The sequence below is a fragment of the Denticeps clupeoides genome, chromosome 10 (assembly GCF_900700375.1).
Source record: "Denticeps clupeoides chromosome 10, fDenClu1.1, whole genome shotgun sequence".
In the NCBI taxonomy this organism is placed as follows: Eukaryota; Metazoa; Chordata; class Actinopteri; order Clupeiformes; family Denticipitidae; genus Denticeps; species Denticeps clupeoides.
Genome location: NC_041716.1, coordinates 13,189,365 through 13,216,406, shown reverse-complemented (window position 1 = coordinate 13,216,406; position 27,042 = coordinate 13,189,365). Strand labels below are relative to the sequence as shown.

General features: G+C 43.4%; 1 protein-coding gene across 10 annotated transcripts in view; it reads left to right on the top strand.

Moving 5' to 3' along the window:
- Positions 1-27,042, top strand: part of LOC114798682 (ERC protein 2) — a 159,880-nt gene that overhangs the window by 24,284 nt on the left and 108,554 nt on the right. For 8 of the 10 annotated variants that reach the window (XR_003751089.1, XM_028994581.1, XM_028994575.1 and 5 more), the window contains 5 exons: positions 28-102; positions 2,252-2,296; positions 3,697-3,855; positions 7,238-7,405; positions 24,381-24,548. Coding sequence is in view for 9 of the 10 variants with exons in the window: in XM_028994581.1 (XP_028850414.1) it covers positions 28-102; positions 2,252-2,296; positions 3,697-3,855; positions 7,238-7,405; positions 24,381-24,548 (615 nt within the window). In the remaining variant the exon portion in view is untranslated. The remainder of the gene's footprint in view (positions 1-27; positions 103-2,251; positions 2,297-3,696; positions 3,856-7,237; positions 7,406-24,380; positions 24,549-27,042) is intronic. The other 2 variants (XM_028994579.1, XM_028994580.1) reach the window with 2 other exon arrangements.

Sequence of the window (27,042 nt, the reverse complement as noted above, 5' to 3'; positions counted from 1 at the left end):
GCTTACTTTTACCGGGTTCCTCCTCAGGAGCTGCATCGCAGGAACCAGCTGCAGCCGGACCCAAGCAAGAGCAAAGCCCTGCAGAGCGTCATCGACATGAAGGTAAGGTCCTCACACATGCACCATCACCACACCCCGGTAGAAGACTTTGTGTGGCCACGCCCACCTACTTGCACCTTGAAATGTTCCATGGGGGCAATTATTTCTACCAAGAGTCCAGCATCAGGCACAACAGGTCGTAAATGTTCCTCATCTCCTTGCTGAGCTGAGAACAGTTTCCATGGTTTCCTCCACCCAGCAGCTAAGGCTCTGTGGGACAGGCTGTTCCTGGATCAGTGGGTTTGAGCGCAGCACATCTGGACTGAAAACATGTGACACAGATCCATGGCGCTGGCCTTGTTACTGTGGATAGAATTAGGCCAGGGTTCTGTGTGTGGAATGTAGACCAAGAACATAAAAAAAAAAAAAACTTCACCAGTACTGCACCCAGACCATCCATGACCAGATGTCATGGTGTAACAGTGGAGACCATCTGGTTTGGAGGGTTGCTGGAGTACAGGAGGCCCAGGATGGGGGCACTGGAGGGCCCAGTGCATTCTGGTCTGTTTGAAGACCAAACACTTATTCAATTTGTTTCAAATGGCACATATGGAAGCCTTCACTCCGCTCAGTGTCCTTTGATGTCAGACGGAGCTGTGAAAAATGCAGCTGACTACACACACACACGCACACACACACGCATGCAGAGACATCTGTCTCTCTCGTTTTCATTTGCAGCACACGCAGGTATGCGCAGACACTTGAGTGCTCAGCATGCGCCATGACAATTACCAAACTGTAAAGTCACAACACACTCCCATGAACAGCATTTTATTACAGATGTATGGCATCTTATTCACATACAGTAGTAGGTTTGTGTTCATTTCTTGTGCTCTTTTTGCAGTGTACATGTTATACCCTACACAATCATTTGTTTACTTTCCCATTGCATCCGAGCAGCTGAGCTGAGATGGGTTTCTATGGCGACGCCTTTAGCAAGCTTTAGAGTGCAAGTGGATCTCGAGCTCACATGTTTTTAGTCTAACACTCTGTGTGTGAGTGAGTGTCTTGCTTTCAGTCTAGCTGCCCTTTTTTAGGAAAAGTTTTTTCTCCCAGCTTGATTCCAGTTATATGAAGCTGATACTTATACTGATTAGTTACAACACACAGACACACACACACTGTAAAATATGTAACTGTATATATAACTGTACCTACTGTACCTGTACCTTCTTAGTTGAAAGCCCACTAAGATATGCGTACACAACACACAACACTCACACTCACTGATTCATGCACGCACATGCAGACACGGTATAAGGTGCCAGTCATGCACGTGCATGTACCACACACCTTACAAACAAGGCCACGCACAAGCATTACACCCTGCATAAACCCCACAGACCCAACACGTGGCTTTTATTTCTTGTGAGATGGAAGTTGTGCCTCACGTGTTAGGAATAACCCAGCCAGTGGGCCAACAGTAATGGATGCCGCGTCTTGGGTCGGATTGGGAACAGATTGTGTGACAGGCTGAAGAAATCAAACATCCAGCTTCACTCACGCCACTGGTCAGCATTTGGAGACAGAGCAGTGCAGTGCTGCTATAACCTGCCTCCTTTCTAACTCACTGAGTTTCTGCCACACGTTACATAGTGAAACTACATTGTATTTTAGACTCCCAATTCCATTTGCATGTCTTTATTCAATGCATTAAAATGTATTTTTGTCAAGGTTTTTTCTGGCATTTCGTTATATGCCTTACATGCTGTCACAGTAGCAATAATGATATGAATTTCACTGTAATATAAATATCAAGAATATTAGACATTTAACAGATCATGAATATTTTAAAGGAATTTTAAAAGGAAATTCACCAGCCATAGAGAAATTTCTTTCATTTTTTTATTCAGTAATGAAGAGGAGCTGTCTATGGTGCTGATTCTTAAATCGTTAAAAGGGTTAATGTAGACCTAACCTAAGGCCCACTAAGGCCCACTAATATCACAGCCTACTATGTCAGAGTGGCATATGGTTCATCCAGACAATCGGACAATGTGGTGAAATAAGAAGCAGGCTGCTGTTTGCTGGAGTTTGCACAGTGCGGTTGTTCACTGATGGACCTTTATAACAGATTTTGCTATAAGGGAGGTGTGTGAGTGCTTATAAGGGTGTGTTTACAACTTTATGTGTTATTACATTTTTTTTCCAGAGTGCCTCCCAAGGTCTTTGTTTTGACCCAGATGTTATATGGCAGGTACAGTACACACACACACACACACACACACACACACACACACACACATATTTCTAGCTGCTTGTGCTTTGCGGTAACTGCCTGTTTCTACTCTGCATGGGCTTCTTGTTTGATCTGTATTGTTCTTGTCTGCCAAGTTAGACCGCATCAGTCTGATAGTGGGAGGCCATGTGTGTTTATGTTGAGTGTGTGCACATATGGGTGTGGAGACGTGCACGCTCAAACTCTGTTCGCAAATAATATCTGGATTGAAAATATTTTTACCATTTCATAATGCCAATGACCTCAATCTATTCATTAATTACCTTATTCATTAATAATTCATTAATGTGTTGGTTTGTTAAAGCTAAACTTTAAAAATGTTAAAGGAATTATTTGGGGTTATTAGATGCTTTATTTGGTGTAATTTGGTAGTAGGAGGTTTTTCTTCGGATAATTCCTGAACCTGTAACCGAGGTAACTGTGCAGTCTGTCTGTCTGACATCATCAAACAAATGCATGAATGTCCATGAATGCCCATGAATGGTGTCTGTGTGCCATTTCAGGGGTTGAATTCAGGGGTTGTATCCTCCTGAATCTGTATTAGATCCCAAAAGGCATTGTGCTAATAAGTGTGAGGTTATTGAAAATTGCTGGACCATTTTATTCCATAATCTTCAGGCGCTGCAGCCATTGAAGGACGCCTTTGAATACTGCATACCTGGTCATGTTAATCAGTCTGTGGATTGGTTAAACTGGAAATGTGTGTCTCTGCACATCAGTGCAGGAATCATGTTTGCACAGAGTAAACAGATTAAACGAGGTTGGCAGACAATAAGTCATGCTGTAGTGTAATATTTAGTATTCACATAATATGTATTATATTTAATCTGTTTAATTGGGAAAATGATTTTTTTTTTCCACCAAGCCACCTCTATCATTATCAATTTTTTTTGGTGATGTTATAATGTTAGATTTTTAAGACTTTAATAGTTCCTGCATTTTGCAAGGAACTGAGCAATTGTTGTATATATATTATATTTGTGTGTATATATATTATATTGTGTAAATATATTTTATCAACATCAGTCTTAGGGTCTGCGCTCTCTCACTGTTTGTCCTGTTGTTCTTGGTGATTTATCTGGTTTCTGCATGTCTCACTTCTACTCTGGCTGCATGTGTTTCTTCTGGGACTGTGGAATGCCTTTTAGGGAGGTTGTGGTGTGAGGTATTGCATTGTTTTGTGCCTAAGTGCATTGTGTAACTTATTGTGGGATGGTTATTGATGCATTGTGTTTAGGTTTGCAATGCATTGTGGTATGGTTTGCTGTGCATTGTGCAGAGGTTTTGCAGTGCATTATGGGGTGGCTTGGCCAACGTTGTGCAGATGTTTGTGGTGAGCTGTGGTCTCATGCTGACAGGACACTAAAATTGCATCTCTGGAGCGCAACATTCGGGACCTGGAGGATGAGATACAGATGCTGAGAACGGGTGGAATGCTACACTCCGAGGTGGAGCGGGACTGTGACCTCAGGCAGATGGACGTCTACAAGAGCCAATCCAAATTCATGAAAAACAAGGTATCGCCCTGTCCAAAGCTCTGCCTGAATCTGCTCATCTGTTGAGTGTTCACTGATGGATGGACAAATGGGTGAGGGGATGAATGAATGTATCGATAGATGGAAAGATGAAACAACAGTGGCCTGGTCTTAGGTTACGCAGGCTAGTGTCGGATGACTCTAACTCATCTGCAGTGACCTTTAGCCTACCGCAGCATGGATTTCATACAGTGGCACTGGAGGATTAAATGGTGTGTTGATTAGTTTGCTGATGGTTTGTAGAGGAGCCTAATTTATTAATAACTACATAGGTTTTTAATAGCCTGGTGTTTCATTTATGAGGAGTGGCATCTTGTTTTATTCAGATATGGCTTTTTCGAAACAACCTGAATGTACATATAAGAAAAATGTACAAAATTCATAGGATTTACACAGTACAAGACATACACTATGGGCATCTAAAATAAATATGTAATGTATTTATAATAAATGTGTAACGAGACTATACCTAACGGCTGTTTGAGTGTTAGTTTTGAAGACATGTATTCATACAAATACCCTCTGAACCCACATACCCTCAGCACCATGGGGGGTGTGTGTTCTGTGCAGACACTGCTGATAAGCAGGCTATAGCTTCTCTGGTTTCTTCCGGCTCACTCACCACACCTCCCAAACACACACAGACACACTCCCCACTACTCTCTTTTGATCTGCTGCAACCTGGGTGCCATAATCCTTCACAGGATGCCTCCCAAAATCCTGTACCCCTCTAGAGTCAGCACCCTCCAACAGATGGAGCGTATGGAGAAGGAAGCCTCATGCTGGTTGTGTTTGCTCTTGGCTCCTGTTTATGCGTTTGTGTTGACGCACTGCCTTTGTTTGTTAGTGCTGCCGCTTATGAACACACTGAGAGGGTGGCTGTGATCCTGGGGTCATGGGATGCTCAAGATGTGTGTGTTTTTGTGTGTGTGTGTATGTGTGTATTTATAAATATAATAAGCTGTTTAGGATATTCATAGTATTTACTTTCATTCAACAGATGCTGAATTATCATGCAAATATTTCTAATGAATGATTTAAAAGTGGTTTAATAATAGGCAAACATTTTATAATAATTTATACATACATATGACACCTTATGACTTTATTCAACAGATCACTCCATCACTTATTGCACTCTGATTTGGCTTAAAGCCAATGTGGTGATGTGGTGTTTATTTAACTAATGCAGTTAAATAAAAAAAACAGCATTCTGTCAAAATATTTAAATGTATATATAAATATAAATTTTTTTATGTTTAGAGATTAATAGATGCAGTCCTAAAAAATATACAGTCAGCTGAAATAACCACAATCAAGCTATTATGTAATAATTACATAGGCCTACTTATGACGCATAATGCAGATGTATATATTGCCTAGCAAGTCATACATTTGACCATAAAGCAGCTGATTATAGATTTGAACAATGTATGGCTTCTATTTGTGTAAAACGATATACTGAACATTACTGAATGAGAGATTGCAAACATGAATATGCACACTGAAGTATATGGCTGCACTGTGCTGACACACATGATTTTATGGGTTGGAAATGGCACATAAGGATGCTAAGGAGGATGCTGATGTGGAGTTGACTGTTTGGTACATCTCATCATGATGTTGACACTCCCTTTTGATAGATTTGCCCATACGGTGCTCTGGGTATAATTAGGCTCAGGGCTGGTGGTGAAGTTACGCTTAAGATTGAAACCGGTCATTTAATGGGATCCATATTTCATCCACATCCAGTGCACTCTTCATGTAACAGAGACTCACACATTATTAGCAATTCTCTGTTGATAGGGGCTGTATCGTTTAGTGGTTTGGGGGATCTCCACCAAAAATTTTCCCATCATTCCTCATTAGCGTGTTGTGCAGAGCACATGCCTGCAATTCTTGTGAACTGCCAGCGTTTAGTGTACTCTTCTTTGTCTTTGTGTTTTAGGATAGATGTAGACTCCCCCTTCCCTCGGACTGCAGCAGGGCCACTCCCCTGGTAGACCCCACATTCCTGCCCCCCCAGCTGCAGTGGATGTCAGATCACACAAAAGTACTTCCTCACCTCCCCTCTGTGCTTTCATCGTTTTCCTCACTCCTCTCTCCTCTCTTTCAGTCCCTGCTTGAAAGGAGACACTTTCTATTTCCCCTTCATAAAGTCTCAGAGCGACACAGATGCCGGGGTCTGTCCTGCTGCAGTCTGATCTTTGTGCCCTTGTGTGTTCCTCTGGGTTCCATGCGTGTGCCATGTGGGGTGGTTTGAAGTGATGGTAATCAGGTTTTTGTGTGTCTCTGCTATGAAAGTAAGCAAGATTTTTTCTTTTTAGCATAGCTATGGATGACAAATGAAAGGAATACTCACGATAAATGGCTTCATCAAGGTACTGGGAACGATAAAGCATCAGAACAGCTCCACTTCTCCTCGCCTCGGATTCCTCAGACTCTGGTACTGGAGAGAGGAACATGTCACGCCGGCTTGCTGACGGGGGAGAGAAGCGCAGAAGCAGGACATGCTGGGAAGGGATTTTATTAATAAACAATAAATAAATACAAGTAAACAATGGCGCGGTGGTCAAAAACGGGAAATAAAGGGGACAACTCAAATGAGCCCGCAGGCGTGTGGCGATTGCCAGAACTCAAAATACAGCACAGAAACTCAAGGGGCGGAAATGTCCGGCTTTTATGCGCCGTCAGGATTGGCCACCGGTGATGAGCCCAGCTGCCGTCAATCCGGACAGAACAACACTATGTATTTTCCATTAATTGGTGATTTGAGAATTGTGATCAGATTTGGCAAATACCTGCTGGTTGTTTCTGCCCAGATTTGTCCAAAATGTGAAGGAACACCACACAACACTGTCCAAAATATCTGATAAGCATTTGACATTTTACTTGGTTGAAAATGGTGTTCCTTTTACCTGTACTCAAGAAATATGTTTTCCTGAAGTATATAATTCAAAACTGCCAAATCTGGCAGCCCTGATGCTGCAGATGCCATTACATTTGGTTTGTCATATGGTTTATGTAATCTTCATACTCATCATTAAGTAGTTTGTCAGGGGCAATTCCTCCTGAATAAATGCCCATTCAAATGACCTTTCTGTATTTACTATTGCTCTATAATGCATAAATTCCTAAACTGGGGTTATTTTTGATCATTGATGCTACGTTCTGAAGGTGTAAAAAGGCTACCCTGACACTGCGGTCATGGGTGAACAACAGTCTTTTGTTTCTCCTTGTGATATCAGAGGGAAATGGTGTTGAGGAGTGACAGTCGAGTCTTGCTATAGAGCTCTGAAGGCCTCTTCTACTGCTGTTATTAATGGGTGTGTTGCTTTCCTCCGTGTCTCCTTCTCTTCTTCAGATAGACCAACTGAAGCAGGAACTGTCCAAAAAAGAATCAGAGCTCCTAGCACTCCAAACCAAGCTGGAGACCCTGACCAATCAGAACTCGGACTGCAAACAGCACATTGAAGTTCTCAAAGAGTCCCTGACCGCCAAGGAGCAACGCGCTAATATCCTGCAGACAGAGGTTTGTGTGGCTTTTATGATTAAGGACTTTTTTGGTTAAATACTAAATGTTTTGTCTCAGTTTGTACATTATTGTTAGTTTGAATTAATCTATTACCGTGATATAAGGTGATACTGACATGTGACTGGAACAAAAGTTCTGATTGGCTAGTTTTAGAAAACAGTTCATTTAAATAATACATTATTATTAACAGAGAATTTTTCAACAGTTTCATTTGTAAATATTAATTCAAATAATATTCTGAATTACAGTGTAACTTACAGTATCTGGGTTCTTAGAAACATATCAGAAAAGCAACAGAGCAAAAAAAATATTTTCATTTTTTTGTATGTTGAATCTTTGTAAGTGAGAATTATGATGTCACATGACAGTATCAGTCAGTGTAAGTGTGAATAAATAAGCAGTTTTATATTAATATGAAAGTCAAATTTGGCCAAATATATGTAGTGAAGTGAGACCCAGTTCTCCAGGGTTCTCAGGCCTTCCAGGAATCTTTGCCATCACTCCATCAAGCCAGGTGGTCAAGTTGCATGATGGAAACCCTGGAAATGAGAGTTCAAATTTGCCATTGGTGGTGGGAGGTGTTGCTGTGGAGGAGTGCTCAGTGTGTGAGCTGAAGGAGGGACTCTTCAGTTCAGGTTGGCCTCTCTGTGAGGGACGTTGGGATGGTAGAAAGTGGTCAGACCAGTGAGCCCGGCTCTTTGGTGTTATGCTGGAGTTGAACCTGTGTAGTGATCCCTGTGGTCACTCCTCTTGCTACAAAATGCGAAGGCAACAATAATCAAATAGAAGCTAAAACTGAACTCAGAACCAAGGTCCAAACATCAGTCACAGAACATCAGGAAAAGACCATAATGGCTAAGCAAGTCTCTATTAAACAAATATCATATCATGTGTACGTGCACCTGCCTTATCACAGCATCATGGTAACCTCTGCTCTCTACCTCTGTGGAGACCCCATTCTGTGCCGCTGCCCTGGCTGCCGGTGTGAGTGTGGGGTGGAGGGGTGGTCCGATGGGCCCCTCTGCTCTGAACTCTCCGTTTAAGCGCTATTGCTGCAGGCCTGCAGACATTCCTCTGGAAGCAGCACTTAAGATCTCTTTGTGTGGGGAAAGGGAGAATTCAGCCTTAACGATGTCCACTCTTCATTACAGGAAGCAATTTGGGCCAAAATTAGCTGTAATTGTCGATACATGTGCAAAGAATTTTGGCGTGGGGGCAAAAGCCGAATAGCTCTCGGCAGGAGTGGTGGGTGTTTGTGGGGAGGGTGGGGCTGTCGGGTGGGGCTGCTGTGGGTGGGGGGTGGGGGGGGGCGGCCTGTGGCTCCATTTCAGAGGAGCTCCTGTGTAATTGCCTGTAATATAGGTGAGAGCTGATGCCACCCCACCTGTCAGTAGGTTTGAGAGAGAATGTGTGTGTATGCATGTGTGTAAGAGAAATCTGAGTAGAGTGTATTTGTGGTAAGTGTGTGTGTGTCCAGTGAAGGTTATGGGATCTGAATTGCTCCGTCATCTGCTGCCCCATTGAACCATTCCCATGGTACATTGTGTGTGTGTGTGTCTGTGTGAGAGAACACGTGGCTTCTTGTGTGTGTTTGCAAGCTGTTCCTGTGTAATAAAAGCCACCCAGCTCAGGTGTCCAATCAGAGGCCTTGTGGTCTGGTTACATAATGGTTTGTGCTTGTTGGCTTGCTTGTTTGTGTGCTGGTTTTGTGTGGGTGTGTTCTATGCTTTTATTTGTGTTTCTGTTATGCTGCAGTTTTGGTCATTTTCTGGTCGCCATCATTTGGCTACTGTGCTGTGCAAAAGAGTTCGCTCATTTCTTTCATATTTTTTTCCAAAATCTATTCTTAAGGTAGAGGAACAGGCAATAGAGGCTGGTGTAGGCCAAATAACACGCGAAGCTGATGAAAAAAAAGTTTTATGGAACGACTTTCGTTTAATTCAGCATCAGTATGAAAAGAGGAGGTGAGGAGAAAGCCACAACCCTGAGCATCTGAAGCCACATATCTCATTACAATTTTACATACTCTGTATGTATGATTGCACACCGGACCTGTTGGCTCATTTTCAGTTGAGCAAAATATGCAGAAATTTGCTTTTAAATATACAGTATACAATATATTTAAAAACACATTAAGGAAATGATGCTCCAAAGGACATGGAGGATGCACATTCTAACATGAGGTGCATGTAGCTGCATCATGCGTGGGAACAGTAGCCTATGGTACAGTATTTTTCCATAAAAAAGCCAACACACATACACTCATATCATAATGTTGTGGTTGCTGGTCTTTAGTTGGACATGGCTGTGCTGTGTTGTGACCCAGTTTGGCCCTGCTGTCGTATTCGAGGCCGTGTTGTGCGGTTGGGCGGTTCAGTCGGTGACGGGTCAGCAGTACGGCAGCAGCGGGCCTGTCGGACCCAGCACAAACACACAGTTCGCCAAAGTAAAGACCCTTGGTGTTTGGGAAGCAGTGGAGAGTCCATGTGGAAAAGTCATAAAGATCAGATATGGGAGATGGTGTAGAGAGGATGAGAATATTTAATGGTTTACGCAGACACACACTAACACACACACAAACACACAGAAATACACACAACCTCAACCTCGCTGGACACAAAGTCACTAGTTCACTCTCTGTGTGATGTTGTTGAGGTGATGGTGATGTAGACTCCTCCTACTGTCTCCTTTTCACTCTATATGTGCCCCTTAGGACTCTGTTGGTCCTTGCTGACCCGCCAAAACACACACACACACACACAAAAAACTAGACCCTTCCTAAGCTAAATCTGCAGCTTGCCAAAAAAACATCTTATGATCTAACATGAACCTTCTCTTCTCCCCCACTCTCTTCCTCTCTTTTTTCCTCGCCTCCACTTTTCTCCTCTTTATTTTTCTTTGCCCAGGGGGCTTCGGTAAATGAAGAGGTCCTGTGTGCATCACTTACACTGTTGACATGTGGTAGCAATTTCCCCAGGTTACTTTAACCCTTAAACACACACTGTTACTGAAAAAGAGCAATGGACACCCCTGACACACACACACACACACAAACACACACATGCACAAAAGCCTTTCAACCCTTTTTAGCTGTTGTCCATCAATCCACTTTTTTATTTTTCAATGTTTGTCACCGTGTTTTAGACACCAGACACTCAGACTTTCAGACCTGCACTTGTGAGGTTTCTGTCATCTGTCGTGATTTGTCCTCAGGGACTTGAGTTGCTGCAAAGGCTTCTGGGAATGTTTGCTCTCATAGCACGGCCACTCCCCCCGTCTCAAAGGAGGAGAAAAGAAATGGGGGAACTTGGACGGCTGGAGGTGGGATCTCCTCTCCTGCGCGCTCATAAATCATCCCAAACCAAACACCTCCTGACCACCACAATTTATTAGTCTGGCGGTTAATAATTACCGCTGATCATTAATTAGGGGAATAAAGAAAGGGGTTGGCCCGCCCCTCATCACGAATGCGGCCCCCCTCCGCCCCGCTGGGAGCCAGCCGCCAGCCCGCCTGTTTATTTTACATGTTCTGCTGGTGCTCAGACAGAGATACTTCATAAACACACTCATACACACACACATATGCACACACATCCCACCAAAATGTTTCTAAACCCTTAATCACTGGTGGACTGAGGCCTGTGAGCCCTAATTCGCCCAGTCAAGGAGCATACAGCGTAATGGATGGATCGACGCTCCCTTGATAAGTGTGGTTGACCTTTGCTTGGAGGTCGGGGATCACGGTGGGCTCTAAATGCCCCTGTGTGTGTGAGTAGGGGGCAGGCGGAAGTGCTTGTTTTAGATTGATGGCCCCGCGGTGCAGTTTTGGGGGATGGCGGGTCGGGGGACGACACTAGTCCGTGCTCAGCTGTGTTTTTGTCAGCCACTTCTCTTTAGTGGAATTATTTGTTAACCTCTCTTGACCTCTGAGTGGCGGCGAAATGGTGACAGGTTCGTGTTTCTGAATGAGTGCTGGGCCTTTTGTAAATACACATGAGCTGTCAGTGGCTTCCCTTTGAACCTTGTATGGGCTGGAAATTTCTGGAAGGAAGACCATATGTGGAAACAGAAAGAGTTTCACGATCAGGATTATTGTGTGTCATTTGTGTTAAAAACACGGTCGCATCAACAGCCCCAATTACAGCGTGAATGCAATTCATCTTAGGAGCTGGAGCACATCAACCTGATGGGGAACATAAAAGAACTGGTGAACATCATCAGCACAGGCTGGTAGTAGCCTAGTGGGTAATGCACTTGCCTATGAACCAGAAGACCACAAAAAGTCTCAGGTTCAAATCCTACTTACTACCACTGAGTCCCTACTGAGTCCCCGGGGGACTGTAGGGCGCTCTCGATAAGGGTATCAACTAAATACCATAAAATGTGAAGGTATACCACTAATAAACATCAGTAGAAAAAGAAAATGAGAACTTAATAACCAGGCTTAATTACCTACAATGTCCTTGTTACAAATTCACATTGTATTGTATTCAAAACCAGATGACATTGAGTCTGAACTCTTCATGGTGACAAAGGTCTGCAAACATGCTACTTGCCATAGGATGGTTGGCGAGGCCCGTTGTGATTCTCTTAGAATTGCCACACATGTTCAAACATGGCCAGCAAATGACATGCAAATCATGCTAGAAAATGTTTTCCACAAAGAGCAAAACATGTATTCATTAGTGAAATCATTAGTTAGAATTGCAGTCTAAAAAAAACGAAACCCCAAAATATCTTGATTTGCTTTTAATGGAAAATCATGATGTAATTATGTGTGTGCGTATGTATGTTAGCAATAGTGTGTGTGTGTCCACAGATGATTGAACGCCTCTCCATGTCTCCATCTCCCTCTATGCCTTTTTTTCTCAGGGTGTGAGTCTCATTTGGCTGAATCAGTGGAGGAAACGTTTAATCCCACCGCGAGGAAATCAAAATCTCAAGGCCGGATGTGTGCGTTGGCCTGCGAGTGCTGGAAATAAGCAGGAAAAGTAATCAAGCACCGAGCGTGTTGTAATGACAGAGAGTGCCCGTCTGCAGGCATACGATGAGGACGATGAAGTTGGTGATGAAGATGATGAATAGGTGGCACCTCCGTGGAAACTCTATTAGAACCTTATCCAGGCACCCGCAGAGTGAACCCTCGGCTACAGCCGTGCTCGTGGTGCCAATGAGCATCTTAACAGATTTGCTGGATGGGGCCGTGCTCTCCAAACCTGCTAGATTGAACGGCACTCATGGGGTTGTGTGTCTGTGTGCTGAGTGTGTGTTTTTTGCCATTCTGCTGTTTTTTTTCATCATTTGAGTCATCATTTGTGACAATTATAAACTGTGTGCAGATCTGATGACAAATTAAGTTATTTTCTGGCAACGGTGTGGCTTCCTTATCCCTATCTGAGTGTGGTCAGTGGGCACAGAGATGTTTAATTCTGCCTCTGCAGGAGGGAGGAGCAATAATGGTCACATGGGTGATGTGTAATCTGGTGAGACATCCATTGGCAGAACATAACTGAGATTTGTTTGAAAATTATACTGTATTCTAACTGCTTTTGTATGTGTACATGTATATGTCTAGACACAAGTCTTTTAAATGTAGATTTCAATCATCTAACACAGCAAGAGCATAATTAATTGCTATTGCCCAAAAAATATATATCATTTTTCATTCTGTAAAATGAACCATGAGCCCTTGGACCAAATACTTTACAGTTTTCAGCTATTTAGGTATTTTGTTAGGATACAATGGGCAGGTGGGTGTATGTGGTCTATATTCAGAGTGTCCACTCATTACGAGGTTTTTCCAATATGCTCACATATTTTGCTGTTACCACGTCATGGGACAGATTTGGTGCTTCAGGTGGCAGGAGGCACAGCCTTTGAGTTAACGTGAGACTTCACAATTCATTCACTATGCTAATGAGTGACTCTCTTAGTTGGGGTTACATGAACATGAATATGTATGACCAACCATGTTACTTGCCTTTAATATTACACATGCAATGACATGAAAGTGAAATGAATCATACTATTTTGTTACAATGGCAGCATGTGGAATATATTTGGCAGCAAGTTAACATTCTGTCCGTGTTAAACATAATGTGTAAAGACTTGACAGGGACCAAATAGTGATGCTATGTGCGATGTTCCAGCTCTGCAGTGTTTGGGACCAATTAAAAGTGGTCCTGGAAGGAAATCCAGTGAAGCAGTGACGGGGTCATGGTTGGCCAAGGCTCATTGATGCATGTGAGGAGTGCAGGCTGGTCCATTCAGTGCCATAATACCAGAGAGGAGGGCTGCGCGATAATGGTCAAAATGATAATCCTGATTATTTTGATCAATATTGTAATTCCGATTATTAATCACTATTTTTCATTATTTTAGATCATTATTTTTTGTATTCTATTTTAAACAAACAGTAAGTGAACAAGCCTGAAAACATTTCCTGGCTGAAGGATTGATGACCGAAGGCAGTTTACTATGAAAATACTTTATTTTTTTTATTTCATTTGAAAGATGAACATCCATTTACCTGCTTATTTGGGGGAAAAAAATTGTAATACACAAAATGATAAATTAAAATCTTACTCATGAAATGGTATGCTCTGATTCTTCGTTCGCTTTTTATTAAAGCTGTACGTGGTGCAAAAGTCTGGCATCTTCGCTCGTATTGTCAGAGAAGCGTGATTGAATGAGCTTGGAACCCTGTCCAGATATGATAGTGCTATTGCCGCATGCTGAGAGGTTGAATGTGACATCTATTTTATATATCTATTGTGCATATATCGAGGGACACGTTCTTGCAGGTGCACGCACAGCCAAGCACATCTCACTGTGTCACTATTTGAGGTTACCGCTCAGTCCATGCTATGGATAATGGACCATGGATCAATGACAGAAGGTTCTCGGAATCACTACAGCCTGCTTTCAGGGGTCTTGTGGAGTCCGTGTCTCTATGAGTCAGAGTTGTTTTGGCAGCAAAAAGAACCTACTGGATATAATGTTATGGCTATGATTCGCTGGCTCCAAGGGTCCAGGGTTCCATCTGCAAGGAATTGTTAGGGGTGCCTTGAGGTTTTCCCTCTTCCATTAAATTCTTTTAATATCATTAGGGAACCTTTGGCTGCAAAACCTTTGAGGAGCTCTGCTATAATCGGCGCGAACCACAAATTGCACAAATAATCCATGGCAGTTCAGGCAGGTTCAACAGGCTTATTGTGGCTTTGGTTTCACGGCAGCAGTTGGCTCTGTTCACCACAGTAAGTGTAGAATTTGATGTCTTAAAGTGGCTGTGCTAATAATCTCTTGCCCTTTTCCACATTTTCTGTCCTCCAGATATTCCAGCGTAGGAGAGGGAAGGGTCAACAGCTAAAACTTGGATGGAACCATAATTTTTCATATCCTTAATGTTAATATGGAGGAAACTGTTAAAACTACAGTTTATGGCCTAATTCTGTTGAAGCAGTTGTGCAAGGCCAACTATGCTAACTTCTTTAAACTGAAGGTCAGACCATAATATCCAGGCACATTATATCATTACATGTTGGAGCATTGTCGTTTCATGCTGGATATCAAACATTTGGAGTTCCTACAGTTGTAGTGCAGTTCTAGTGCAAATGGTTCCACTGACAACTTTTATTGAAACAGATTCAAATTTTTTTTCTACATACATTTCTACAATGTACCACAGTAAATTGTTACCACGGTGTTCTGTAAAGTTCTGTTTTGACTTAATTCCAGTTTTCAGTTCAATTCAAATGCTTTAAGTATAACATGCCATTCATGAACTAACTGATATCCTGTTCATTTGAAAGTATAAAAGAACGAAAGTGAAGTGAAGCGATTGTGTTAAACTGCAGCACATGGTGCACATGTGTCCTTTGCTTTTAACCCATCACCTTTGGTGAGCAGGTGGGCAGCCATGGAAGACGGTACCTTGCTCAGTGGCACCTCTGTGGCACCTTGATGGTTTGGGATGGTGGTTGCACACTTCAGATGGGACTAGAATGCAGGGAAGTGTTCTGCTGACTCATGAAGGTCATATTTGTTCAGGTGTTGCTGCACACTGTAACGGACTCCAGAGTCGGACTCTAAATCTAGCTAAATAATGAACTGAGGAAACATTACAAACTCCACACATACACACACACACACACACACACACACACATTATATATAAAATTGTAGAGACAAAGTAGAGAATTAGCCAACAAACTCAGAAAGTCAGCAAGTTCTGAAAAATTACACGGGAACTCAAATATACTATGGGATTTCATCATGGTGTTATAGTTGAACAATGAACTGAAGATTATGTAAGATTATGGTCCCATAACAAGCATATTAATTCCATACATTTGCATTCTATGGATCAGTAATTGTACAACTGAAGAAGAAGAAAGTGAAGTGATTGTCACATGTGATACACAGCAGCACAGCACACGGTGCACACAGTGAAATTTGTCCTCTGCATTTAACCCACCACCCTGAGTGAGCAGTGGGCAGCCATGACAGGGGCCCGGAGAGCAGTGAGTGGGGACGGTGCTTTGCTCAGTGGCACCTCAGTGGCACCTTGGCGGATCGGGATTTGAACCGGCAACCTTCTTATTACAGGGCCTCTTCCTTAACCGCTAGGCCACCACTGCCCCTAACAGTGATGTAGTGTGTGTCATTATATAAGGCTTATTGCTTAATACAGGTAGTGGTTTAGTGTTCTAATGTTCTATTAATCTGAAGCACAGGATGTGAATCTGTGGGTCTGGCATTGTAAATGTAACCAAAGTTCAGAATGTTCAGAGAAAATAATACCTTGACAGACTTCAGCTGTAGTGTCCTGCTGATGTCTTAATAACCCTTAGAAATGGTGCGAAATATATTTACGACTATTAAGGAGATACATAATCTGTCAAATTTGCACATATACTTGCTCCCTTGCTACATTTGGCTGCTACCCTCTGGCAAGTTAGGAGCTCTCTGTCAAAGGGCAGAGAAGGGTTCAGGCAGAGCTGTCTGTCCACTGGATTTCTGGGCATCATGGGAAATTGTGTCTCCTATGACCTGGGTCTGGGGGGGAGGCAGATAGCAGGGGAGTGGAAGCAGATGCTGCTTTCTGAGATCCAGAATTTGGAATGTGATTTGGCTGTCAAAGGGCTGCTGACTGGGGCGGGTGCAATGAATGAAGAAAACACACACACACACACACACACACACACACAAGCATAGACACACAAATACCGTTGCCAAGAACTAATGGTATTGCAACCACCAGATCTTGAAAATATATCAAGGACTTTTTAAAATGATGTAGTGTTGAGTGAAATGCTGGAGAGGCTTTTATATGTTTGTGTGTGTGTGTGTGTGTGTGTGTGTGTGTGAGTGTGAGTGTATCTGTCATGGCTCAGTGCTCTCTTTCCCCTCGCTGGGTGTGTTTTGCTTGTACAAAAAAGTATGTGGCACAGTCGATCAGGGTGAATGAATCTCGTATCGTCTTGGCAACAGGCTGCATTCTGCTTTGCCTGTTGTCTTCCAGCAGAACAAGGTTTAGAATGTTAGTGATGGCCCAAAAACAATGATTTGCAAGTGAGATTGAGTGGAGTATAGAAACATCGTGTGAGAGACGGTGTGAAATTGCAGTAACGCTTTAACTATTAGAATTTTTGTAATTTACAGCTGCTGATAAAGTAAGCTGCCCATACACACAGGTGTTTATTGTCATCATATTACACAACCATGGAAATGGTGTAGCATTTTTAATAAGGCAAAGGGATTTGGTGATAAATGAGCAGTAATGGGATTTCAGGCTGTCCCTGATTGGCCCTGGTGGATCATGGAGAGTGCTATGCATGTTTATTTTAGATGAACACTGTGTCTTCCCACTGTTAAGGGCTCATGAGCTCATCTGAGTATTTGTGTGTGTATGTGAGAGAGAGAGGCCTCATGCAGTATTTATTAGGGAACTTCAGATGGGGAGCTCACTGTGGTCTTTTTATCATAGGCTGTAGAGTGCATGCACACACACATACACTGAAGGTATGATCTCCCACACAGGAGCTTAAAAAACAAACAGATAAAGACATACTGAAGCACACACACACACACAGTCACACATTTACACACATCTACAACGCAGTCAGCCACAACCTTATAACCTGGCTGTTGCACTGATGATGATGGCAAGGGGTGAGATCCTGAGTCCTGTTTGCCCTAACCATTGAATAGGTGAATGTTAACAGCATAATTGCATTCGGTAGACTGAAACCGTTCTGTCACAGTTGCAAGGGCCAAATTATGATGACTAGACGTGTTCATGTTACCTAGAACTGGTCAAAATAGTTCAAGTAACACCAGCTGAACTGATCCCAAGGACCTACTGCTAACGTCTTAGTGCCAGTTAGTGCTGGCACTAGTGTGTTTGCTTTGGTCAGAATCAGTCGGTCCGAATCAGTTTCCTCTTAATTCAGCTTCCTTTGACACTGGAAAAAATCTAATTGAACCAAAATGCGTTGCTCCAAATCACGTGAGAACTTTCTCTTCCTATTAGACAGATCTGGCACTGTGGGAACAACAAAAGTAAATACAGGAAGTATGTCTTATGTTGAGGACTACTACATGTTTGTGTGAAATCGCGTGTATGTAGTCATTATACCAAACATCTATGTGGCCCACGTTTGTCCGCATTTCATCTTACTGGATGTTGAGTGTATAACTGAGACAACTACATTACTAATTACTGTGTTCGGACCAGACCAAAGAAACTGCACCGAGGGGGGAATGAACTTGAGTTCGATTCAAATGGACTGAAGTCTGTAGGTGTGAAAGCGCCCTAATATGAGCATCTGATCTAGACACTGGAAGTATCAAATAGTGTGAGTTCTTCCCCCCCATCTGGTCAGTGCAGCCACGTGTGCCTCTCCTCACTTTCATGTTCACTCCGTTTCCTGTGTGTGTTGATGGAGGGTGTGTGTGTTGGGCCTGCGGTCTGACGTCGCCTGCCGGCTCCCGGGTTATTACAGGCCTCCATGAAAACCCCCTTCTAAATGTGTCATCGGAGAATGAAGCTGTTATTCCTGTCCTAAATATCACTTTCAGATCACAGTGCTATTTGTTGTGTTAAGTTGTGCCCATAAAATATATACATTTCACAGAGAAGTCTCTCTGCAAGGACCGGCCAACTCCTGGAAAACAAACAGGGTTCAAATGGAATGTTTTTTCTTTTTGCTACATTCCGCCTGACTTTACACCTGACCCAAGTTATCAGTTGCCATTTTTCCAGTGACAGGCCTCTAGCTGCCCATGCACACAATAGGTGCGGGACACATTTCCTTATATACACTGAATGCTGCATATCACGCATACCAAAAGTTGTCTTTTCAAAACATAGACAAAACAATTTTTATGGACCATAAAAGAACATTCTTCAGTGGAAAAGTTCTAGATGATTGCTTACACAGGATAAAATGAGATGTGATCATTAGGAAGATGGCTGGATGCAGGATTTTAGGTTGCACTAAGATTTCAGACCATTGGAATTAGGTCTTTTGTGTGTGTGTGTGTGTGTGTGTGTGTGTAAAATCAGACTCAACTGAGTTGACAGACAGATAGCAGATGGAGGGATTATAATATCTCCAGGGAAGCATCTTCGTCACGGAGACTTCTGTAGAAGCTGCCACCACACCTAAGAAGTTCGGAGATCTCTTGTGCTGCATTTTGTGACTAATATGAAAGTGATTGATTTTGTCATACACAGCAAGCACATATATTGTACATATATACATATAGTGAAATGCGTCCTCTGCATTTAACCCGTCACCCTTGGTGAGCATGAAAGCTGTGTGGGAATGGTACCTTGCTTAAGGGGGGCTCAGTGGCACCTTGCGGGTCGGGATTTGAACCTACAACCCTTCAATTATGAATCCACCACTGATTTACGTCACCTTTTCCATTAGTTTATTAACATATTTATTTATTGCTTGTTTGTATGGCTGGATAATGCAGCTTTCATTCAATGTGTTCATTCATAGTTTTGATGCCTTCAGTGAGAATCTACCAATGTAAATGGTCATGAGAATAAAGAAAACATTAAATGAGAAGGTATGTCCAAACTTTTGGCCTGTAATGTAGATACAGAGGGGTTTGGCCGAAGCCAGATCACATTATGTTGAGAATCAAAGCTGAATATTCATGTGATGGTCTTTTTTCCCCTTATTTCGTTTTTTTATTTATTTGAACATTGTTAATCCTGGGTTTATGCAAGGTCCTGGATTTAAATCCACCCCTTATTAAGAACATGCAGGTTAGCAGAAATACCGCCTGGACATTTCATCTGCAGCTCAACTGACTGCTGGGATAGACTTCAGCAATGGTGTTGCTAAAACTGATAGACCGATGCAACATCTCTTCCCCACTCTTTTCCCCACTCTTCTAAATATTCTCTTCTAAATATTCTCCACAATGAGTAATGGACGTGCGGCATGATGGGGAGCTTTTATGCTTGAGGCAGGGAAACTAATTTATGGGCAGTTGCTTGACTAACTTTTATTGTAATGTGTTCTCTGGATCATTTGGGCAAGCGCAGCAATTATTTATGATTTTTTTTTTCATCCCCGCATGAAAAAAGGTCTCTTTGATTCAAGCTTTTCATTTAATTCTTTCAACGTTCAACTTATTGTCCCGGTAGAGATGGCATTTTAAAATGTCCCGGGTCTCTCTCGGTAATGTGATCATGTTCAGCGTAACTCTCCTGGAAGGGGTGCTACTTGTGAAGGCTAATGAATTAGCTGGGAAAGGACAGGAGCGATTTCCTGCTTAGCACCTGACAAATTCTTTATAAATTACACCGTGCCAACTGATGGAGGATTACGGGTGTCACTGGTGTCGCCGGCTGCCAGGCGGAGAGAAAACAAGGCGCGCAGGAAAGACAGAGGCGCGCTTAGTTGTGGGCTTTGGGTTGCTGCCAGAGCAGCAATATGAGATAAATACTTTCCTATCTTAACCCCGCAGGCCTGGTCACCGCTGTAATACTGTTGTAATGGGCTCCACTCTGTGTGTGTGTGTGTGTGTGTGTGTTGTGCGCGCTCACGCTCTCAGAAACGCTCCGCTTGCGCTCGCACACTGCGCTTCTGTTTCTGCACCGTAGATCATCTCACAGACACCGATTTAACACAGTGTTGGGAGTGTTGGTGCTGCGCGTTAGGAGCGAGCTAACACCGCGTTGTAACGGGAGCACTGTGTGCTAGGAATCAGTCCCGTTTTCCGTTCGAAACGCGCCATGTTGCACTTGTCGGAGGCTGTGGAAGTGTTTTGAGAGCAGGGTTACTTCTGTCACATAGCAGTTAGCGTTAGCGGTCATTAGCTGCGTTGAATTTTTGTTTTGTCTTGTTGTAGGTGTTAATTTAGCAGTGATATATGTATATCTTGAACATCTTTTTATCTCAACCGTACTGCCGGTTGAGTTGTAACAATAGCTTAATCTGAGTTGTAGGTTTACCATTAAGTCTTAGATGTTGCAGTACTGTAGGCCTAGCATTAATAGAGGCAGTGACTTCAGGTCGAGTATTAGTGGATTGCTGTTGTTTGGTGGGTTTTGAGTTAATGTTAACCGTGTTGTATGTCTGTGTTAGTGTTGGTGTTGGGGAGATTGTTAGCGGGGTTGGTTCTGTATTATTTTAGGTGTGTATATTTGTGTTTAAAAGTGTGTGTTAGCGCTTGGTTGTGCAGCTAGTCTGTTTGAAATACTTTAGTGCAATTTACTGCTGTGCCATTGAGAGGTTTGGTTCTATTGGAGGTGTAATTACTTTATAGTAATGGAGAGTCTCTGTGCATTATTGAAGGAATAGCAGCAACTCCTTGCTGTTGGGCAGCGCTTCTCAAATAGCAATGCCAGGAGGGGGCACGTGTGACTCTGTGGAACACACCCTTTTGCTGCAGGGATAAGCTGTTTTTTGCACCCTAATCCCTAGCGCACACATGTATGAAGTGCAGAGAATGAACTGGTGGAGACGGGGATAACGAGACAGACATAAGTCTCCTGAAAGCTGAGACAAGGAAATATGATGAAGCGTATGTAGCACTTGGCTTCATTGTGACAACGGTGGCAGATGAGGAGAGACTGAAATGTTTACCGTTTCCAAAAATCAGGGCCGACCAGTGGCATAGGCAATATAGGCAAATGCTAAGGACGCCATCCATCCGGCAGGCACCACAAACTTTAAGTGTTTGTTAGTGTTATCTAAAACTAGTTGGTTTCTTAAAACTAGTTGTTATTACTTTGTTTTAATATGAAAAGAACAAGCCCACATAGGTTTACCTGCGTAGCACCTTCTCAAATGTTGTGTCCTTTGCGAACAAATCTTTTTAGGGAATGTACTGAACTGAATCACTTCCTCAAGTGATTAGTTCATTTTCCTCAGTTCAGTTGAGCTGTCAGCAATGGCGGCCAGGCAGCTGGCGCACCGCTGGGGGGCCCTGGAGGGAGGGAGGGAGTGAGGGAAGCACCGTGCACGCACGTACTGCACCACGTCGCAGACGCCTGGATGAACAAATCACTCGGAGACCTACACTCTCCTGAATCATTTTGCTTTAAGGGCAACCTTTGTTCTCTGTTGTTTTAAAAGATTTAGTTTCCAAATAAACAAACCTTAAACGTTAGACTGGCAGTAATGAGACGAGAGTGAGACTCGCCAGCTGTAGCAGCCACTAGGCCGGAGCGACGGAGGGAGAGAAGGGTTTAAGATCAAAGATTTTTATTCGTCACGTGCATAGTTTAGCAGTACAACATGCTGTGAACAACGTGCAATGTATCCTGAATAGTGGTGGCTCATCAATAGGGCGCGCTGGGGTGCTGCCCCACCAGTCTCACATGAATAAGATCGCATATAACTGGTGCATGCACACTGGAATCTCCTCCAATGCAAAGTATAGGAGAACCTTCAGGTGCAGAGTTTTGCACCCAAAGCCCTCCCATAAGGCCTAGGTTAGGAAACTCACCTGGAAACTCCATGCAGTTCATTGTTGAACTTTATTTGCAGTTAGCTGGAGCAGCTTGTGGAATTTTTATCATGGAGAAAACTAATGCAGTTTTGTAGCTAAAAAGTGAACCATTTCACAGAAGAACACCACAAGAAGAGCAAGAAACTTCTATCTCAGAGGTGAGATAGAAGCTTTTAAGAAGTTTTTCTCATGTTTTTTTTCTCATATTGTATTTATAAAATTAAATAAAATAGAATGAAGGGGCAAATAAAATAGGCAATTACCTTGGAGAAAAGGAAAAAAAACTGCATATAGTAGGACACAGCATGTAACATGTAATGTATAAAACCGTGCTTTGAGAAAATGCATGACTCTCATTGCGGCATTTCGCAAAGGAATGGTAAATGTGACTCAATGTGACTCCTTCACTGAATGTACTGTGGTGGATCACTCACTGAGCCCAATTTAACAAGTCGACCAGTTAAATAGCATATCACAGGACAGGACACTTAAAACATCATGATTTATAAACTAGTTTATTTTTACAAATCTGTTTATTAAACCAACACAGACACAATACTTGGTTCCGGAAGTTGGAGCCGCAGGCTGATCTCGCCAAGCACTGAATTAAAGTGAAGTGATTGTCACATGTGATACACAGCACATGGTGCACACAGTGAAATTTGTCCTCTGCATTTAACCCATCACCCTGAGTGAACAGTGGGCAGCCATGGGGAGCAGTGTGTGGGGACGGTGCTTTGCTCAGTGGCACCTCAGTGGCACCTTGGCAGATCGGGATTTGAACCGGCAACCTTCTGGTTATGGACCTGCTTCCTTAACCACTAGACGATTCAATGAACAAATCCTTAGAACAAATCATTTAGTGAACTGATGCTAAAGATTCTGTACATCTAAAAGAACTGCCATGCCCATCACTATAGGTATAAGTAACAATAAGAATGATACATAATTTTCGTATGAGGCCACTGTGGCACAACTATGTCAAGCACACAGGGCCAATAATCACCATTTTTATGCCGCTTAGTGTCGTGTTAAAAACGGGGTAACAGAAAATAATTGTGAAGCACTGTTTTAGGGGCTGTGTTATCTCTCTGTTGTAGTTCAATTGCAGTGTATTAGTGTTTGCTGCATGTCTTGAAGGAACACCTTGTACCTATTCAGTGTTAGCTCTGAATAGATTCTACTTCTAGTATCCTTTCACTGCACCTTTTGTTCAAACACTGAGCAAAGCACTGGCAAGCAGGTAACACCTGCTAACACAGCAGTGTATAGCAGCTCAAACCAATTTCTCATAACCTCTTTTTCTGGCATTTCCTGAAGTGGATATTGGAAGCGAATTCTGCACTCTCGTAGCAATGCTCAAGTGTATTAAAGTGGTCAGCTTCATAATGGCTGGATAGAGGAGTATGGGGTACAATAGATCATGTTCTTGTCTAGTTGGTAATGGGAGAAAAGTGGGGGGAAAAAAGCACCAGGATCGGTGGTTTGCATTTGTGTGAAATGTGCACGCCAGCCCAAACATCTGCTTTGAAGTCTTTCCTGAAACTTCCACTTGTGGCCTCTTTAGAATTACATGTGTCAGTATCCACTCACTGGGGTTGTATGAAAGCGAGTGTGTATGTGTGTTGATGTGTGTGTGTGTGTGTGTGTCTGTCCTCCAGGTGCTTTTTAAGGCCTTGATAATGAGCTCTCTGACACCTCTCAAGTTCATCTGGGTCTCCCTGCTGAGTGTTACCCAGTACCAGCACCATGGAAACCAAACCTGGATACTCAATTAGTCTTGAGGAGCTCATAACAGAACAAAGCTGTACGCCGGCCTCGGTTCCCTCAAAGCACTAAAAGATGTTTGTGCGCCTGTCTTGTGTGTGATTTAGTCCCCATTTTACATAAAATGGACATCCAACATTTCACTGGATTCAGGCCAATTCAATGTATCTATATTAAAAAGATATTTCCTCTGTTGTGCCCATCTCTTTCTTCCTATCTGCAGGTGGATGCTCTGAGGATGCGTTTGGAAGAGAAGGAATCATTTCTTAACAAGAAGAGCCAGCAGCTACAGGATCTGACTGAGGAGAAAGGAACTTTAAATGGAGAGATCCGAGACATGAAAGACATGCTGGATGTGAAGGAGCGGAAAATCAACGTCCTACAGAAGAAGGTAGGCCGTCTCACTTCTCATGTTCCAAACATGTGATTGTCTGATAAATGCCATCAATGTCTGAATCACATCCTTGAGACATGCTGGGATTTAAAGCCTGATGTATCTTGATGTGAGTGAGTCTGGCACTGAGCAGGGCTGAATCTGGTTGCTCACACCCATTGTCATCTAGGCTGAACTCTGAACTAGATGATTTCTAACATGACATCCCTTATCAAGATACTATGAACCCTTGGCAGGATTTCTGATATTATACAAAAACCGACTAACTCATTGACGTGCACACATCCCTGAGGGTGTCTTTAGTGTGTCAGAATGTGCCCTGGGCATGTCTGCTCATCCTAAAAGGCTTGTCCCAATGACAGCATTAGAGGTTTTCATCTGCCAACACAGCCCTCTGTCTGTGCCCCCTGGGCCATTCATGACTCTGTGTCTCTTAATAGCTTTTAGAAGGTTAATTCCAACCTCTGAGTCAATGCTTCCTGTAGGGATGTTTTTTTTTTTAATTCTTTGACCTTGATTTGTCAAGATCAAACACACACACAGAGTGACACCAGGCAAATACATATTGTTCCTATTATCATCATGGTTGGCGTGTTACAATGTAGTTACTGTGGTTTACGTTGACGTTTACCACACAGTGGCTTGTAATGCAATTGTCATGGTCTGACTTTGTGGGGTGCCCTGGTTCTATGTGTATTCCTGATGTACTGATTGTGAGCACCTTGTGTTAAGAGTTTAAATATTTCCTCATTGTGTCTAGTCCTTGTTGCGTCATTGTCGCACTGTTGCAGGTGGTACTTTGAGAAACGATATGACAGAGAGGAGCTGTGGCTGTATGAAGACATCAGAGAGGAGAGGCAGAGAAGTATGTGAGAGTGCTACAGGACATTTATTAGGGCAGAGTGACAGCAGTGTTGTCTGCAGTAGGAGTGACAGACATGTTCAGGGTGGAGGAGGGTCAACACCAAGGAGCAGCTCTGAAGCCTTTCTTGCTGCAGTGATGGACAGTTCGACAGATAAGATCAGACAGGAGTACCCATGGACTATGTTGTTTGCAGATGACATTGTGATCTTCAGCTAGACTGGGGCACAGGTAAAAGAAACCCATGGAGAGGAGGAGGTATTCTCCAGAGAGGAGCAAGACAGAATCTACATGACTGAGATGGAGGACAGTGAGATGATGAGTTTAACAAGAGGAGTGAATGGGTGGAGGAGAGTGGCAGGAGTGAATTGTGACAGGCGGGTACCAGCAAGAGTAAAGAGAAGGTTTACAAGACAGTAGTGAGTACAGCGAGGTTGTAAGAGTTGTAGACACTGGCATTGATGAAAAGACAGGAGGCAGAGCTGTAGGTGGAAGAGTTAAAAATGCTGAGATTCATGTTGGGGGTGAAAAGGATAAACAGGAGGAGAAGTGAGTGTGTGGGAGGGACAGTTAGGGTTTTAGAGACAATGCCAGAGAGTCGAAACACTGAGTATGTTGGGAGAAGGATGCTGAGGATGGAGCTACCAGGCAGGAGGAAAAGAGGAAGGCCCAGTAGGAGGTTAAGGGATGTGATGAGAGGGAAACTGGAACAGGAATAGCCAAAGGTTGAAGAACAAGAAGGAGAAGTTATTATCATTAAATGTGCACCATCTAATTCTTGTTGGATTGGCTCTTTTGTCTGATTCTTTGTGTGGTTATTGTGTGTAGCGAGTAACAGGCCGCGGATATGACTGAACATACCTCCACTGTCCTCTCCTTTACCGTGATCATATGAGTGTGTCTGTGCGTGTGTGTATGTAACTTGGTGTCACATGATTTCATCATGTGACCGGGAGTAACACGGAAACGAGGTAACGTGACTCCTATATATTAGGCTGGAGAGCAGCTGCCAATTGCTCAGTCATTGAATGACGCACGCCATTCGACTCGGCCCCGAAAACCGTCAACCCAGTAAGACTGTACCTGTCCTCTCTGTTCTCCTGACCCACGAACTCCTTCCTGTCGCCCTGTCCTGCCCTGTCTTGTGTCTTAATACGCGAACGACAACATCAGTGTGGTGTTGCGGCTCGCGCCGTCCACGTTCGCAGATTAACGTGGAGGAACTTACCTGCCTCCCTGCGTCCCGCCGCACCGAGGTCTCTCGTTTCCTCCTACACGTCTCTCTCGTTCTGGTCCCGGTTCGCGTTACAGAATGACTGAGCCACAATTACGCGCTTCACAACTCGCTGCTTTATGCGATCGAATAGCGCGGCAGGAGAATCTTTTTGGAAGTCTGTCGCAGGAGGTTCGCTTCCTGCGGCAGCGCGTTAATGAGATGACTGCCGCGCACCGAGAGCAGGAAGCGGCGAGCGTGGCGCAGAGCCCTCGCCCCCCCGCGGTTCCCGAACCCAGTTTGCCGCTCCCGGAGCGCTGGAACGGGACCAAGGGGAGCGGCGAGGTGCTCCTCACCGCTCTCTCGTTGATTTTCGAGCTGCAGCCTAGCCGCTACCCCAGCGCCCGTTCCCGAAT